The sequence below is a fragment of the Muscardinus avellanarius genome, assembly GCF_963383645.1.
Source record: "Muscardinus avellanarius genome assembly, chromosome: 4".
Lineage (NCBI taxonomy): Eukaryota > Metazoa > Chordata > Mammalia > Rodentia > Gliridae > Muscardinus > Muscardinus avellanarius.
The window spans coordinates 67458542-67474356 of record NC_137789.1 but is presented as its reverse complement, the minus strand read 5'-3'; the positions used below and the strand labels follow the sequence as shown (position 1 = coordinate 67474356).

The 15815-nt window shown below is 41.1% G+C and overlaps 1 protein-coding gene across 1 annotated transcript in view; it reads right to left on the bottom strand.

The window, feature by feature from the left end:
• SLCO5A1 (solute carrier organic anion transporter family member 5A1) overlaps positions 1-15815 on the bottom strand; it is a gene marked incomplete at both ends in the record, with an annotated part of 169378 nt that overhangs the window by 73609 nt on the left and 79954 nt on the right. Inside the window, one exon of the mRNA XM_080694766.1 lies at positions 13106-13323. Within this exon, the coding sequence (XP_080550892.1) occupies positions 13106-13323 (218 nt within the window). The remainder of the gene's footprint in view (positions 1-13105; positions 13324-15815) is intronic.

Sequence of the window (15815 nt, the reverse complement as noted above, 5' to 3'; positions counted from 1 at the left end):
GGGATGTTTGCTACGTCAGAATTACATAAACAAGATGGAGGTCATGGGTATAAAAGCTCTGGTCCACATGTTGTATCTCTGGTGGGGCATTGACTCAAACCACCACCTCCCATGCTGTAACTATCTTCTGTATTTCTATCTTTTTAATAAACTTTAAATCTTTAAATCTTCAGCAAGAGTCCGGGCTAATGTGTATTTATCCTTAGCTCAGGACAAGAACCTGCGCATTTTTATCTTTTTATCCTTTTGTGGTTTGAGGGAAATTGTATCTGGGACCCTAACAAGGGTCCCCAGGGACAGTTTCCCCAAACCATAACATATTCCCAAAACCGTAACACATGGGACACTAGGCTACATCTTGCACATAAAAAAACATTATTGGGATAATTGGCAACATGTGAATGAGACCTATAGTTTCAATGTTAATTTCCTGCTTTTTGTATCAGCCTCATGGTAGTGTAGGAGTGCATCCTCATACTTAGGAAATACACACTGAAATATTGGGAGCAGTGGAGCCTCCAGTCTGTGACTTCCCAGAAATGTTCATGATTAAAGAATCATTACAATACAGGGTAACTGCACTTCTGTGTGCTATTCCATAGTCTTTATATAAATTCAGAATTATTATAAAATATAAGATATAAAAAATTAATTTAGTAAAGTTAGTGCACACCTGTAATCCCAGTACTTGGGAAGCTTAGACAGAAGGATTGCAGGTTCGAGTCCAGTCTCAGCAATTTAGTGAGATCTTGTTTCAAAATAAAAAATAAACTAGGGCCAGAGGTATAGCTCAGAGGAAGAATGCCCCAGGGTTCAATCCCCAGTTCCAAGAGAGAGAATCAAATTAGTAACAAGTTTCTAAATTCACAGTTTCAATGAAACAACATAATTTTTATACTGTAGAATAGATTTCAGATCAGTATCTTTGTGTCACTTATAATTCTGTCATAAAATCAAATATGTAATAAAAAGCATGATGGAGAAGTGATAACATAATGATAGTGATTATCATTTTTATTATTTAATACTAAGAAATTTTACAAATTAAGTGATAAGGGCAAGCTGCCACTAAAACCAGAAAATTCCTCAACCAAAAGTACATCAGAAATGAAATGTATACACTGAGATTCCATCTAACCCCAGTCAGAATGGCAAGCATAAAGAAATCAAATAACAACAAATGCTGGTGAGGATGTGGGGAAAGAGGAACTCTTTTACACTGTTGGTGGGAGTGCAAACTAGTTCAGCCACTATGGAGATCTGTGTGGAGATTCCTAAGAAAGGTGGGAATAGATCCACCATATGATCCAGCTATACCACTCCTGGGTATCTTTCCAAAGGGGTTGAATTCAGAGAACTACAGCAACATATGCATACCTATGTTCATAGCAGCACAATTGGTAATAGCCAAAATATGGAACCAACCCAGGTCCTCAACAACAGATAAACGGATTGCAAAATTATGGGAAATACACACAATGGAATTCTATCAGCTATAAAGAACAAAATCATGTCATTTGCAAGAAGATGGAAAGTCCTGGAGAGCATTATGTTAAGTGAGATCAGCCAAGAGAGAAGGAGAAGGGACATATGTTTCCTCTAATATGCCCAAACTAGGGAACATAGAGGATACCAGTGGGACTCCAGGTAATGGAGGGGAAATCTCAGCAAAGTTTGAATGGAAAGATAGGAGAGGAGGAAGGCTGAACTTGATTAATGAGGGTCTACATCTGAATATGTGTTCAAGTATGAATATGGCATGGTTACCCTGGACAATCATTGGTGGTGGTGGGGGAACGGGGATGGGGAGACAGGGTAGCAAGTACAGTTTAAACATATACCATTTATTTTCAATAAAAAATTTGTATAAAAAAAGAAATGAAGTTTAATTCAAAGCATCAAAATTTAAGAGCATGTAATATAGGCTGTATTCAACAATCGTGTGTGTGTGTGTTACTGGGTGTTATACCTCTGAGGTAGCCTCTAGCCCTTTTTATTTGGAAACAGTGTCTCACTAAGTTGCTAAGGGTCTCACTATGTTGCTGAGGCTGGCCTTAAACCTGCAATCCTCCTGCCTCAGCCACCCAAGTACTGGAATTACAGGTATGTATTACCATACCAGAGGTCACTTTTAAAAGGAGTGTTAAAAGCATCAACAGACCCCCTTGCTCCTTCCAGATGAGCATCAATAGTTGTGTAGGTGGGGCAGCACGCCATGCACCTACACCCAGTTTAAGCTGCACTCCAGTCACAACAGGGCTATGTTAAGATACTTTTGCAGTGGTCCCTTCCCAATGACCTTGCAGTCCTTGAGTCAATGTTTCAGAAAATCTGAGCTGCACAATGTGACAGGCTTTTCCTCTTCTGCCTCCTCCTCCTCCTCCTCCTCCTCCTCCTCCTCCTCCTCCTCTTCCTCCTCCTCGTCCTTCTTTTTCTTTTGGTGGTACTGGAGATTGAACACAGGGGTATTTTACCTCTGAGTTACATCCCCAGTCCTATTTTATTTTTTGTTTTGAAACAGGGTATCATTAAGTTGCTGAGGGTATCACTAAGCTGTTTAAAGCTTCACTACATTGCTGGGGCTGGCCTCGAACCTGTAATTCTCCTGTCTCAGCCTCCCAAATATTGGGATTACAGGCATGTGCCACCACACCCAGCATGACAGGCTTCTTGTAGAAGCTGATAAGGGCAGTGTTTACGAGAGACCAAATCAGTCAGTGAAGGCAGAGACCACAATCTATTCTTCTCCATAGCCTCTTAGACTCTTAGATCACAGCCTAATAGAAAGCAGCAGGGCTTGTAATTTTTTTTTTTACAACTGGGCAAACATGCTCCAGCACATGTGAATTTTTTATGCTTGTTCATAAAAAATCAGTCTAGGCTGAGCGTGGTGCCATATACCTGTAAACCCAGTACTTGGGAGGTTAAGACAGGAGGACTATGGGTTCAAGGCTAGCCTCAGCAACCTGTAGAGATCTCATTTCAAAATAAAAATAAAAAGGGCTGGAGGCATAGTTCTGAGGTTGCATGTCCCAGGTTTGGTTCCCAGTACAAATAAATAAATAAAAAGTCTAGAATTTAGCTGGTCATGGTGGCACACACTTGCAATCCCCGCGCTTGGGAGGCTGAGACAGGAGGATCGCGCAGGTTCGAAGCCAGCCTCAGCTGCTGAGTGAGGCTCTCAGCAACTTAGTGAGACTCTGTTTCCAAATAAAGTTTGAAATAGGTCTGGGAGTACAGCCCAGAGGTAGAAGGTCCCTAGATTTCACCCCCAGTACCACACACACACCAAAAAAAAAGTCTAGAATTTAAAGTGTGTATTAGACTGATGTCTTTTTTAGAGTACTACATTAAAGAAGCACCCATTTCAGCAAACCTGAGAGGTACAGTCATTTTCAAGTGGGTGGAGGGAGACACTTAAGGGGAGCTTAGTGGGAAGCGTGTCCCATTGAGAAGTGTCTGCAGGCACCTGCCACACTGCAAGCCCCCCCCCCCTCCTGAGGCGCTCTGCTGAAGCTGCAGGGTTCTATCTCATGACCTGATACCCCAGAAAGAACTGACTGGGCCAGGGGAAGGGGCTGGACCCAGCTGAGGACGAGGGAGGACTGGGGCACCTGTGTGAGAAGACAGGGCAAAGCTCACATTGTCTCCCTCAGTACTTGCACTGGAGACCCGCAGAGAAAGAAGTGGGGAGCACGAAGCAGGTCACAGTAAGCAAAAAAGGAAGAAAATGGCCGCCTCACAGGGAGCCCAGGCCACAGCTGTTCTGCAGGGTGGCCCGGTCTCTTTTGCCAGGGGCCAGACTGTCAGGGCTTCTGTAGCCTCTGGAGCCTAATGCTGCGACCCCAGTATCTCAGGTGACTTGAATGTGCTTCTGTCCTCTACCACCCAGATGTCCCTATATCACACTCTTTTGCTCTTGTTGTAGAAAACAAACTTTTAAAAACAATGGTATGTTTGCATGGTGGTGCATCCTTGTAATCCTAGCATGTAGGAAGCTGAGCCAGGAGGATCATGGTTTGCAGAAAATCTCAGCTACTTAGTGAGGCGCCTTGCAACTCAGTGAGACCGTTTCAAAATAAACAATAAAAAGTAGGGCTGGGGATGTAGCTCAGTGGTAGAATGCCCCTGGGTTCCATCCCCAGTACCGCAAAAAATATAAAATAATGGTATGTTTGGAAAAGATCTACCAACAACGGGACTGACCACACCTAAGAGAAGTGGGCCCAGCTACCAGGAACTCCACCTCGCACAGTGGGCCCTACAGGATGTGGCTCCTGCTGGCCTTCCAGGCTGAAGTCCTGTGATTGCCGGACACAGGCTCTGCCCAGGCCCGTGATCCTTCTCCTCTCTAAATTGTTTACATATTCCCCTGCAGTCTCCATGGCCAATGCCAAACTCATCATTGAAATATCCATATTAGCATCCTCTTCTGTAAAGAGTTGTCCAGCCCCTCCCAATAGGCCTGGAGACCCCGTCTCTATCTCTAGGGTACTTGGTCTAGTCATCAGTTCTTATATAGCAGCCTGTGTTCACTCTCTTCTTCCTTCAAGAAACAGTAAATGCTACAAAGGCAGGCCCTTGGTGTATCTGTACATCTTCACATCCCAGCATGCATCTGGCTTATAGTATGCATTCAAAAAATAGACTGGGAAGGAGCTGGTAGAGCAGCTCAGTGGTAGAGTGCTTGCTTAGCATGCAAAAGGCCCTTGTAATTAATCCCCAGAAACACTCTCTCTCTCTTTCTCTCTCTCTCTCTCTCTCTCTCTCTCTCTCTCTCTCTCTCTCAGAATACATTTATTCATTAACATTCTTGATTATATCACAACAATAATTTATCTGAAACAATTTATCCATATACCTGTGAGAAAATGAAGGCCATTCCACAGAAAGCGTGTTATAGGATGGAGAATGGTCTACAGTCGAGTGGTGGCCTTGCCAAAAACACTAAAAATATGGAGGACACAGTACATTTTTTCAAAAAAGAATGGCTCTTTAAGGCTAAAGAATCTGTGGGAGGTAGGTGCTGTGTTACACCGCTGGAGGCCCAGTACTTGGAGAGCTGAGACAGGAAGACTGCAGGTTCAAGGCGAGCCATAAGAATTTATTGAGAACCCCAGCAACTTAGCAAGGCACTGTTTCAAAATAAAAAATAAAAAGGGCTCAAAGCTGGGTGTGGTGGCGCACACTTGTAATCACAGCATTCGGGAGGCTGAGACTGGAGGATCGTGGTGCACAGACAGCCTCAGCTACTTAGTGAGGCCCTCTGCAACTTAGTGAGACCCTGTTTCAAAATAATGAATAAAAAATAGGGTAGGGGGTGTAGCTCAGAGATCAAATGGCCTGGGTTGCATCCGCAAACCCGCAAAAAAAAAAAAAAAAGAGGTATAGACTCTGGGTTCAATCTCCAATAACACACACACACACACACACACACACACACACACACACACACACACGATTTAATGGGCATAGTGGCCACATCTGTAATCCCAGTGACTCAAGAGGTTGAGGAAGGAGGATCACAAGTTCAAAACCAGCCTGTGCAACTTACCGAGACCCTGTCTCAAAATCAAAAAGTAAACAGGGCTGAGGATGTAGTTCAGTGGGCCTGGGTTCAGTCCCCAAAAATAGAATAAATAAATAAATAAATAAATAAATAAATAAATAAACAAAGCTTAAAATCCTTAATGAATTTGGAGAATTACAAACTAAAAAGTAAGCTAAAAAAATTAAATGTTAATAGAAGGAAGAGTATAATATTCATTTATATAACATTTTTGTCTATTCAGGATGTCTGGGAAAGAGGCATTTTATATGTTGGAATTTTTAGATAATTATGCAACTGCCTTTTTAAGCAAAAAAGCTTGAAGGAGTTTTGATGGTTTAACTAATATTACTAGATAATACAACAGCCTAATCTGACATTTTCTCTGGGATTCTAGGCCATAATAATGAATGCTTATTTCCATATACCAATTAATTTTAGCATATTTTTTTACCTTCCTTTTATTTTTACAAGAAAATTTTTTTCCCCGTGATCTGCTGCTTCTGAGTTGGCATGTATCTCAAGTTCATCCACCCATGTTGTTTATTTTCTTGTGTCTAAATTCAAGTAAAATACATAGCTCTGAGAAATAATTTACTGAAGTGAAATTCACATAACAAAATGAAATTTTTATGTGGTACTGGGAATTGAACGCAGGGGCTCTACCACTGAACTGTACCCCAAGCTCTTTTTATTTTTTATTTTGAAACAGGGTCTGTCTGAGTTTCCCAGGTCACCCTCAAACTTGGGATCCTCTTGTCTCAACCACTGGAATAGTTGGGATTGCAGGCAAGTACCACTGCACCTGGCAAACAGAATTTTTTTTTTTTTTTTTTTTTTTTTGCGTTACTGGGGATGGAACCCAGGGGGCATTCTACCTCCAAGCTACACTCCTAGTCCTTTTCTTTATTTTTTACTTTGAAACAGGATCTCACTAGTTGCAAGGAACCTCACTAAGTAGTTGAGGCTGGCCTCAAACCGCGATTCTCCTGTCTCAGCCTCCCAAAAGCTGGGATTACAAGCATGCGCCACCACACCTGGCTCAAACCAAACTATTTTATTTTGTTATTTTTTTTGAAGATTTAAAGAAGTTTATTAGAAAGACAGAAAGACAGAAAATAGAAATACAGCCCCATGCCAAATGGCATGGGGGGAGGTGACTCGAAATGAATACACCACAAACCAAACTATTTTAAAGTGAACAATTTAGTGGTATTCAGTAAAGTCACAATGTTGAGTGACAGCTCCTCTATCTACTTTCAAAATGCAAATACTTTTGTACTCTAAAAAATTAATTACTTTCAGAAATAAGATTGGAATTCACTTTCATTTTATTCTTTAAATATTTGGGTACATTCTGATTTTTGCACTATAGACATAAAACACAGGAGAAATCCTCCCCTGAGGCAGCAAACCTGTGAAGTCTTTCCTCTCCTTCCTCCCGTCTTCCTTAGAACGTGCTTACCTCCATCTTAAGATTTAACATAATGTACTGTCTCTTTCCTCTGTCTCCCTTTGAGGGAAAGGACTATAAGTTCTAATATATACATCCTGAGTTCTTAGTTCTATAGTAGTCTCTCCAAAAAAAGATACTTCAGAGAGAGAGAAGAAAAAATAAAATCCTTCTTAAAATAAAAATTCCAGCCATGTATCTCAGTACTTAAAATGATATTTGGGGACAAACCTAGTCCTTTCCCTAAAATCATAGGTAATAGATAATGCTAATTTCTCATATAAAAGTATCATTTGAGTTAACAGTACTTGAACAAGCACATTAAAGCAACTTAAATTGACTAAAGTCAAAATGGACATTGAATTCACAGTGGGTACAAAGACCAAGAATAAAAAAAAGAAATAACAAGGTGGACAATCATTGCTGTATAAAAGATTGGGATTTTTATTGATAAATTATAAAATAATGCAATACCGTTAAATACAGGGTTTTGTTCCCTTAAAGGTTCAGGAAAAAGAGAGGATGTGGTTAAAAAAAAAATAGAAGGACCATCACATGATAATGACAGCTGAATGGAGCAGCGAGGGCCACTCTGGCTCTATCACATGGCTTCTATATTAATCATGGTTTTTACTCTCTATTGCATATAATTTCTTGACATCTCAGGCTTACTGACCCAAGACAGACAACCCTTCCCAAGCCTAACCACTTCTTAGAGGCAGCAAAGGGCTTGGCCTGTGGAAGAAGAACATCTCCATAAGCAAAAAAGCTCAAGTCTGTAACAGAAGCCACCTTCTTGCTGGCTCTCACATGCCGGGCACCCACGGACCAGAAGCAGACACCTGGCCCTACAGCCCAGAGCGGCCGTGTGTCTCCAACCAGCTGTATGGAACTGCTTCCCAAGGAAACCCCATGAAGGCTCTGGCCACTCCTACTTCTGCCCTCTGACCAAGCCCCCATGAGAAATCTAAGAAATAAACTGCTCTGTAAGTGGCATTAACCACTTCATGTCATCATAGTCGTCTCTATAAATTAAAATCACGTGGGGACAAATTAGAACACAGCTTCCTTTAACATCTCTCAAGGAATTTTAAGAAATATTCCTTGATTCCCTTCTTAGTACTAAAAGTAATTTTCTCCTTATGGCTAATCTTCTGGTTCTTTAATTTGTATAGTGTGTGTGTGTGTGTGTGTGTGTGTGTGTGTGTGTGTGTGTGTGTGTGTGTGTGTGTGAAACTGTGAAACTCAGACTTGTTCTCCCGCTGAGCTACACTCCTCCCCTCATTTTATTTTACTTTGAAATGGTCTTGCTAAATTGCCAAGGCTGACCTCAAACTTGCTGTCTTCCTGTCTCAGCCTACTAAGTACTGGGGTTACAGGTGCGTGCTACTACATCCGGCTTATTTGTATACTTTTAAGCCCTCTGATACATCAAAAGCCTGGTAGAAAAAAAACTGGTAGAAACATCATAATCATGCCATTAAACCCTTAATAATATCTTTTATGGCCAGTAAGCCTTGTACCCCGTCCCCCATGAATGTCCTTGGACAGCGAGCAGATACGAGCTTTGCCTGTTACCCAGGAGCATCAAACTATTTGCAATACCAAAGCTTCTCATAGCATTCAACATGGCTAACATAGGGCCTGCTTCTTGCTCATTTTCTGTGAAACTAAAGATGCCCTGGGCTCCCCCATCATGGGTCCCCACAAGAATTTCAAGAACTCCCTCCCCTCCAGAACACACTGACAAATGGCAGTCCCTACTTCCCTGGAAACAGACAGGAGGAATCAGATGATGCTGGCACGTGACATCACCTTACAGCTTAGCACAGGGAGGCGGGACCGCTCACTAGACAGGTGGACAGAAACAGCAGGCCCCACGTGCATCGTCAGTGGCGACTGGCCAGGGTGCTACCTGGCTTATTTAAATTTGGTGCTCACAAGTATTTCCGTATATCTAAGTGGATCCTACCCTGATGAGTACCCGTGGTTATTATGCAGATGCAAAGAAAAAGCTTTCTTTTTTAGAGACTCTTTGTTAGGCCATTGACTTCTACAGTTTACCCTATGAACCCATAAGCCATATGTCCAAATCTAAAGGTCTGTCTGACCACAAGAAAACTCAAAACAAAATAAAAGAAAAACAGAAATGAAACAGAAAGTCCAAGATACAGAAAACAAAGAGCAGAATGTGAAAACCAGGGGAAGGAATTTAATATGGCCATCAGACGCTACCTGAGCTCCAGACCTGACTGAGCTTCCTGGTCTCCAAAGCAAAAGTTCCACCATTATCAACATGGGAACTTTCTGTTTTCTTCATGGAAGCCATAGCTTTTCCTAACTATGTACATCATAGGTTATTGATGAGTGGGAAACAGAAAAATAAAGGAGGGAGAGGAGGTGAGAAATGTTGCAGGGGAGACTGGTGGTCTTTAAGTCGGGTAGCTAGGGAAGGCCTCACTGAAGGAGGGGGGGATTGGTCTCATTAAGAAGCCAGAGACAGTGCGAAGTGCACAGGCCCTGGGGTAAACACATGCCTGGCACATCTGAGGTCCGGTGATGAGCACATGGTGCCTGTAGTAGAGCCAACAAATGAACTGAAAGAAGGAGATGGGGTGGAAGAGGTAGGGAGGGGTCGGATCAGGTGAGTCCCATAGGGAGGGCGCTTTCCTGTAAGTGACACAGGAGGCCCTCCCTGGACGCTCTGAGCAGGCATTTAAGCAGGAGCAGGCGGACCAGGACAGCAGGCTCTGTCCTCTTCTGTCCTTCTCTTCTGCTCAGACCTCTCCCTTGGGCTCTGTTGGCAGCTTTCTTCTTGGACTCCCTCATTTGCCTTCCTTGTCTGCCAAACACCTGCTCAGACCTCCCACTCTCTGAGAGGGAGGAACCCAGTGAAAGGCTGGACAGCACACTACAGCCACACCTCAATTCCCAACCTAACTCCCAGGTCCCCCCACGACCCACCCCACCAAGCTCAATGAGCTTGTCCAGCATTCTCAAGCACACCCAGGAGTCCTGCGGCTGCCCTTGGCACTCTCTGCCTGGAACACTCCCACCACCCCTCTTTAAAGGGCTCATGTGGAATCCAGCCCGCCCATGTCCTTTTCCTGACTCCCAAATTAGATGTCCCCTGGCCTGCCTTCCGTCCTTCACACCATGGTGTCCAGCCTTTTTTATGGTCTTATTATATTTCCATCTGTACTTGTCCCATCTCCCTCAGTGGGCCCTAAGCCTCCCAACGGCAAACCACGACTCGATCATCGCAACAGCCACAACGTGACCTTTGGAAACTTCTGAAAGAGTGAATACACTTAGAATTCAGTGATGTTAATACTGTCCTTTCTTTTTTAATTCTTCTTTCTTTCTTTTTTTTTTGGGGGGGGTAAGACAGGGGATTGAATCAAAGGGTATTTTACCTCTGAACTACATCCTCAGCCCTATGTTTTTTTTAAGGGTCTTATCAAGTCGCTGAGACTGACTAGGAACCTGTGTCAGCCTCCCAAGTACAGGAATTAAAGGGAGTGTACCACCACACCCAGCCTAATATTATCTTCTAATGAACACAAATCAGTAACTTTCAATGACGTAATAGTTAATTGCCTAAAAGTAGACATCTTTTCTCTAGAAAATTACAAATACATTGGAACTGAGCACGGACAAAAGTTTATCAGAGAAACAAAATCTGTTATAGTTTATGTCAAATTATTAATGCTAAAGCAATTAAGCCTAAATTGACTAAAAGTGACCACAAAAAAACTTTCTTAAAATTAAATACCACCAAAATTTTCTATATAGAAGGATGTCCCATTAAATTTGGAAGATTTTAAAATGCTGAACCTCAAAACACAAGAAAATCGTCCCCCTTAAATATTTTAAGTGTTTATTTTTATTGGTAATATTTTGATTGAATCAATGTCAACTTCTTTATGGAAAGATAATGCAGACATGCTGAGAAGTCAACTTTACCCTCTGCGATGTCTTAATACACCCTGATTGCTGCATAATTTATAAGAAGAATTTAGAAACACTGACTCAGAATTGCCCAACGTCTGTCCTTAAAATGTGGAGGAAGGAGTGGAAAGTCCAGTGTATTTTCTTCTAGAATTCTGAGCAAGGAAGTTTCCAAATAGGGAACCCCTCCAGCTGGGAACATGGTGTGCACCAAAGTTTCCGCTATTCAGATGTCTGAAGCAGGAGGATCACTGGAGACCATGGGTTCAAGGCCAGCCAGGGCAACACACAAGACCCCACCTCAAGTCAAAACAAAACAAAACAAACAGAAAAAGGAAGGCATCGTTCTGCAGAGATATCCCCAGCCCTTTTTATTTTTTGTTTTGAAACAGGTCTTGCTAGGTTGCTGGGAGTCTCACTTACTTGCTGAGACTGTCCTCGGACCTGAGATCTTCCTGTCCCAGCCTTCCAGTTACTGGGGTTGCAGGCATGTGCCACCACTCCCTGCTCCAAGTCATTTTCTTTTTAAAAAATTATTGTCACTAACTGAGATCTCCCTCCTTGTCCTCCTTAAAGGATCTACTATTGGTGTCCAAATTTCACACATAAAATATAAACCAAAAGAAGCCCTGCTCCAGAAAACAGAAGGATATTATGGGGTGGGAGAGAACCAAATTTAAAACTTTACTGGCAAGGAGCATTTTTTAAATGAAATGCGACTTCGCTTGCCATTATTTTTTTTAGACTACAGGGACTGGTCTGTAGTAACTTTATTCTAGGCCTCAAAGGTTTCTCTCTGGCCTTACTGTGTATGTAACCAAAATGAGATGATAATACGCCTACATAAATTTTATCAATCTTGACTAATGTTTGCACTCCATAAATATTATACGTTGTAATTTATATAAAAAGCAAATTCAGAAAATAAGCTGAAATGAGTAAGAGAGTGGCAGTATAGGTTTTTTAAATTAAAGGAACTTATTAACATTCAACAGATATAACAGAGCAAAGACTGCCTGGTTAGGATCAATTTGAATTGTTTAGATTTTAGTTTGCCTATTCTAACTTTTAAAAATTTCCACTGATACTATGTACCTCCTGAGAATACTGATGCCAATCTCAGCATCCTGAATGGGGAGGGAGGGCCGGGGGAAAGCCCACCAAGTGCCGTGTGCACGTATGTCACTATCCTATGAACTACATTATGATGCAAGACTATAATGCACTAATAAAAGTAAAAAATAAAATAAAAGCCAAGTGAGTATTTTTTTGAGAGAAATCAAAAAGAACAATTAGACCGGTCCACCATGGAAACTCTCTGGGTAGCTTTGCACTGGGCTGGAGGTCTGGTCACCCTTCTCCAGGTCAGCCCCGTGCAAGCATTTGCAATGAGATTCCTGTTTAGTGGTAGCTTTTACACGTAGGTAAGGATCAGTCCATACTACTAGTTCCCTAAAACAATCCATCTGTTACACAATGAATTGAGTATTTTAAAAGTCAGACATCTCTAATTATAGTAAATTATGTATCTAAACATCTATATCATTATGATCTAAATCAGTGCTTCTCAAACTGAGAGGAAGGACCTTTTTATTAGCATTTCCAATCTGTCATCTACCCGGACTTTTGCAAAATATATAGATGATAAAGTATTATCAAATGACTTTTAAAACATGCAAAATATAAGCCAATTTTTAAATTATTATTAGACTTAACAGACAAAATTATCCTGTTAAGTTTCTTTTTGTTTGTTTGTTTTTGGGGTTTGTTTGTGTTTTTTTTGTTTTGTTTTGTTTTGTTTTGTTTTTTTGGTGGTACTGGGGTTCCTGGAAGCCCTTCTACCTCCAGGCTACACTCCCAGACCTATTTTATATTCTTATTTGGAAATAGGGTCTCTTAAACCAGCAAGGCTGGCTTCGAACCTGCGCAATCCTCCTGTCTCCGCCTCCCAAGTGTGAAGATTACAAGCGTGGGCCACCATATCTGGCATTATCCTGCTAAGTTTCTAAAAGGGTTTTGCAGCACTTGATTTCAGGACTTATCTGACCATGGGCCAGTGACAGGCCCTGGGGAGCACCAATGGTCCGGGAGCACACTTTGAGGAGCACTGGTCTGACGTATCATGCACGTGTTATTCAAAAGATATACTTTACCTCTGACATTCTTTCCAAATCCCATTGAAGAAACCTTTTTGTCCACTTGTTCACTATGGTTTGATTTATCTTTCATCACGTCATCATCGCTAACAACATCAGCAGAAAATTTTTTCTTTTTTTTTTTCTTGTGTCGAGGTGGAAGCTTTTTTGGAAAAGTAAACATTGGGAATATCACAAGAAACATTGCAATGGCACAAAGGAGGAATCCACTCCACCTAAAAAATCGGGAAATTTGAATAGCGTTGATGGCTTTCGTTTCAAGAGCAAGAATAAGTTAGCAAAGTAAACGTTTGTGGCAATAAAATTCTTTAGGAAATTATTTTTTTAACTTCATCAATTGAAAAGCAGTTAAAAACCTGGACAAACTGAGAAGGATCCTCCCTTTCTGTAGTATAAGTGGTAAATCTACCCGATAATTATATTAGTATTTTAATGAGCATTAAAATGAGCAGCCTGGGTAGAATTTCATTCCATTTAAGTATTTTTAGCAAATATGTATAAGTTCTGATACCATTATTAGCCCTACCACCATGCGCAGTATATAATAAATTACTAAATCATAAATTAGAAGAAAAATAATATAAATGCTTATAATATAAACTCTTTTCTAGAAGAAAAGCATTACTACTTTGCGTTAAATGTACTTTTCATTTGTTTGGTGGTGGGGAATGAACCCAGGCCCTTGTGCATGCCAATTACTAACACCAAGCTACACCCCAACCTGAGACAAATGTATTTTAAATTACTGATGGCTCCAGGCATGGTGGTGCACGCTTGTAATCCCCGCGCTTGGGAGGCGGAGACAGGAGGATCGCGCAGGTTCCAAGCCAGCCGCACTGGCTTAAGAGACCCTGCTTCCAAATTTTAAAAAGTATAAAAATAGATCTGGGAGTGTAGCCCGGAGGTAGAAGGGTTTCCAGGAACCACAGTACCACCAATAAATAAATAAATAAACAAACAAACAAACAAACAAACTGATGGCAACAAGGCGTGGTGGCGCACACTTGTAATCCCAGTACTTGGGAGGCTGAGAGAGGAGGATTGCACATGTTCAAAGCCAGCCTCAGCTACTTGGTGAGGCTCTCTGCAACTTAGTGAGGCCCTGTTTCAAAATAAAATATAAAAATAGACCTGGGAGTGTAGCCCAGAAGTAGAAAGGCCCTGGGTTCCATCCCCAGTACCATAAAAAATTGTTATTGGTGACATTCAACTATTTTTCTGCAAGGGCTTAAAAATGTATCTACCGCCACTTAGCTGGACCTCATATTTAACTAAATATGAGGGCTACCAACCCAACACTCTTAGACTTGATCTTTGCCTTCAAGAACTTACAACCAAGGTGTAAGCAAGCCAAAAATATAAGAAAAAATTTCCAAGCAGTGGAACAATGCATAAAGTTATGTTATAGATTATAGCATATAATCTTTACCATATATAAATAGTTTGTATCACATATATAATCTATAATATATATATAATATAGTAAACACACACATACGTACATATATGAATGCCATTTCTGTAAAATGCAGATATGTACATATATATATGTACGTATATATGCACATATGTACATATATAAATGCCATTTCTGTAAAAGTTCAGAAAGGGAGAATTAAAATGTACCAGATAGCTTCCCCAAAGAGACAGAACTTAAGCCACATAGACTTTGGATTCTGTCTTTAAATTCATCTGAGGATGCCATGTTTCAGGAAGCCCACACTGGATATGGAGAGTAGAACCCAAATTCTAGTCTTAGATTAGAAACCTGGGCTTCTTACCTGGACCACTGCCCATGGGGCAGTTTCTCAGTCCCTGAGAGCCTTTCCTCAGCAAGCAGAGATTCCACATCCTATCCAACAGGGTTGCCATTTCTAACGAGGACTCCTCAGCTACAAACTCTGCTTTTAAAGCTCCCAAGTTCATAAGCCCGCAGGCCTCACTCCGGCTCTGGGCTCTTTATCAACATGTGCCCATCAGTAGTAACCAAATGCAAGAACATCTTAAGCCTGCATTTCAAATTCCACCCAGTAAAAATAAAGACCAATAGCAAAATGATGATTCATTAAAAAAAAAAAACATTTCTTTTAAAGTGCTATATCAGCTGCTAAAGGTCACAGTCTAGTTAAGAGAAGAACAGAACCTGTCATTAATAATAATCCAGTATGCAATTTTCAAAGATAAAGCTATAGCAATATATATATATATATATATATATATATATATATTTTTTTTTTTTTTTTTGCGGTACCAGAGACGGAACCCAGAGGCATTCAACCTCTGAGCGACACCTTCAGCCCTATTTTTTTTTAATTCTTTCTATTTTCAAAACAGGGTCTCACTCAGTTGCGAAGGGCCTCGCTTAGCAGCTGAGGCTGTCTGTGAACCACGATCCTCCATTCTCGGCCTCCCAAATGCTGGGATTACAAGCGTGTGCCACCATGGCCAGCTGCAAATAAAAATTTTAAGATAATCATAAAAAAGCCTATTTTTGAGAAGATTTCTCAGGGCAGACTTCTAGCAACATTAATTATTCAGAATATTATTTTCAACCTAGTGCTGGAAAGATTAGGTACTCAAAAAATGTGCTGTATAAATAAATTGAAAAAGAGCGGTTTAAAGAAAAAAAAAAAGTCAGCTGTCTGCAGGAAGCCTAGCTATGGTAACGCCTGGTCTCTCTCATACCCACCTGCTCACGGGCATCACT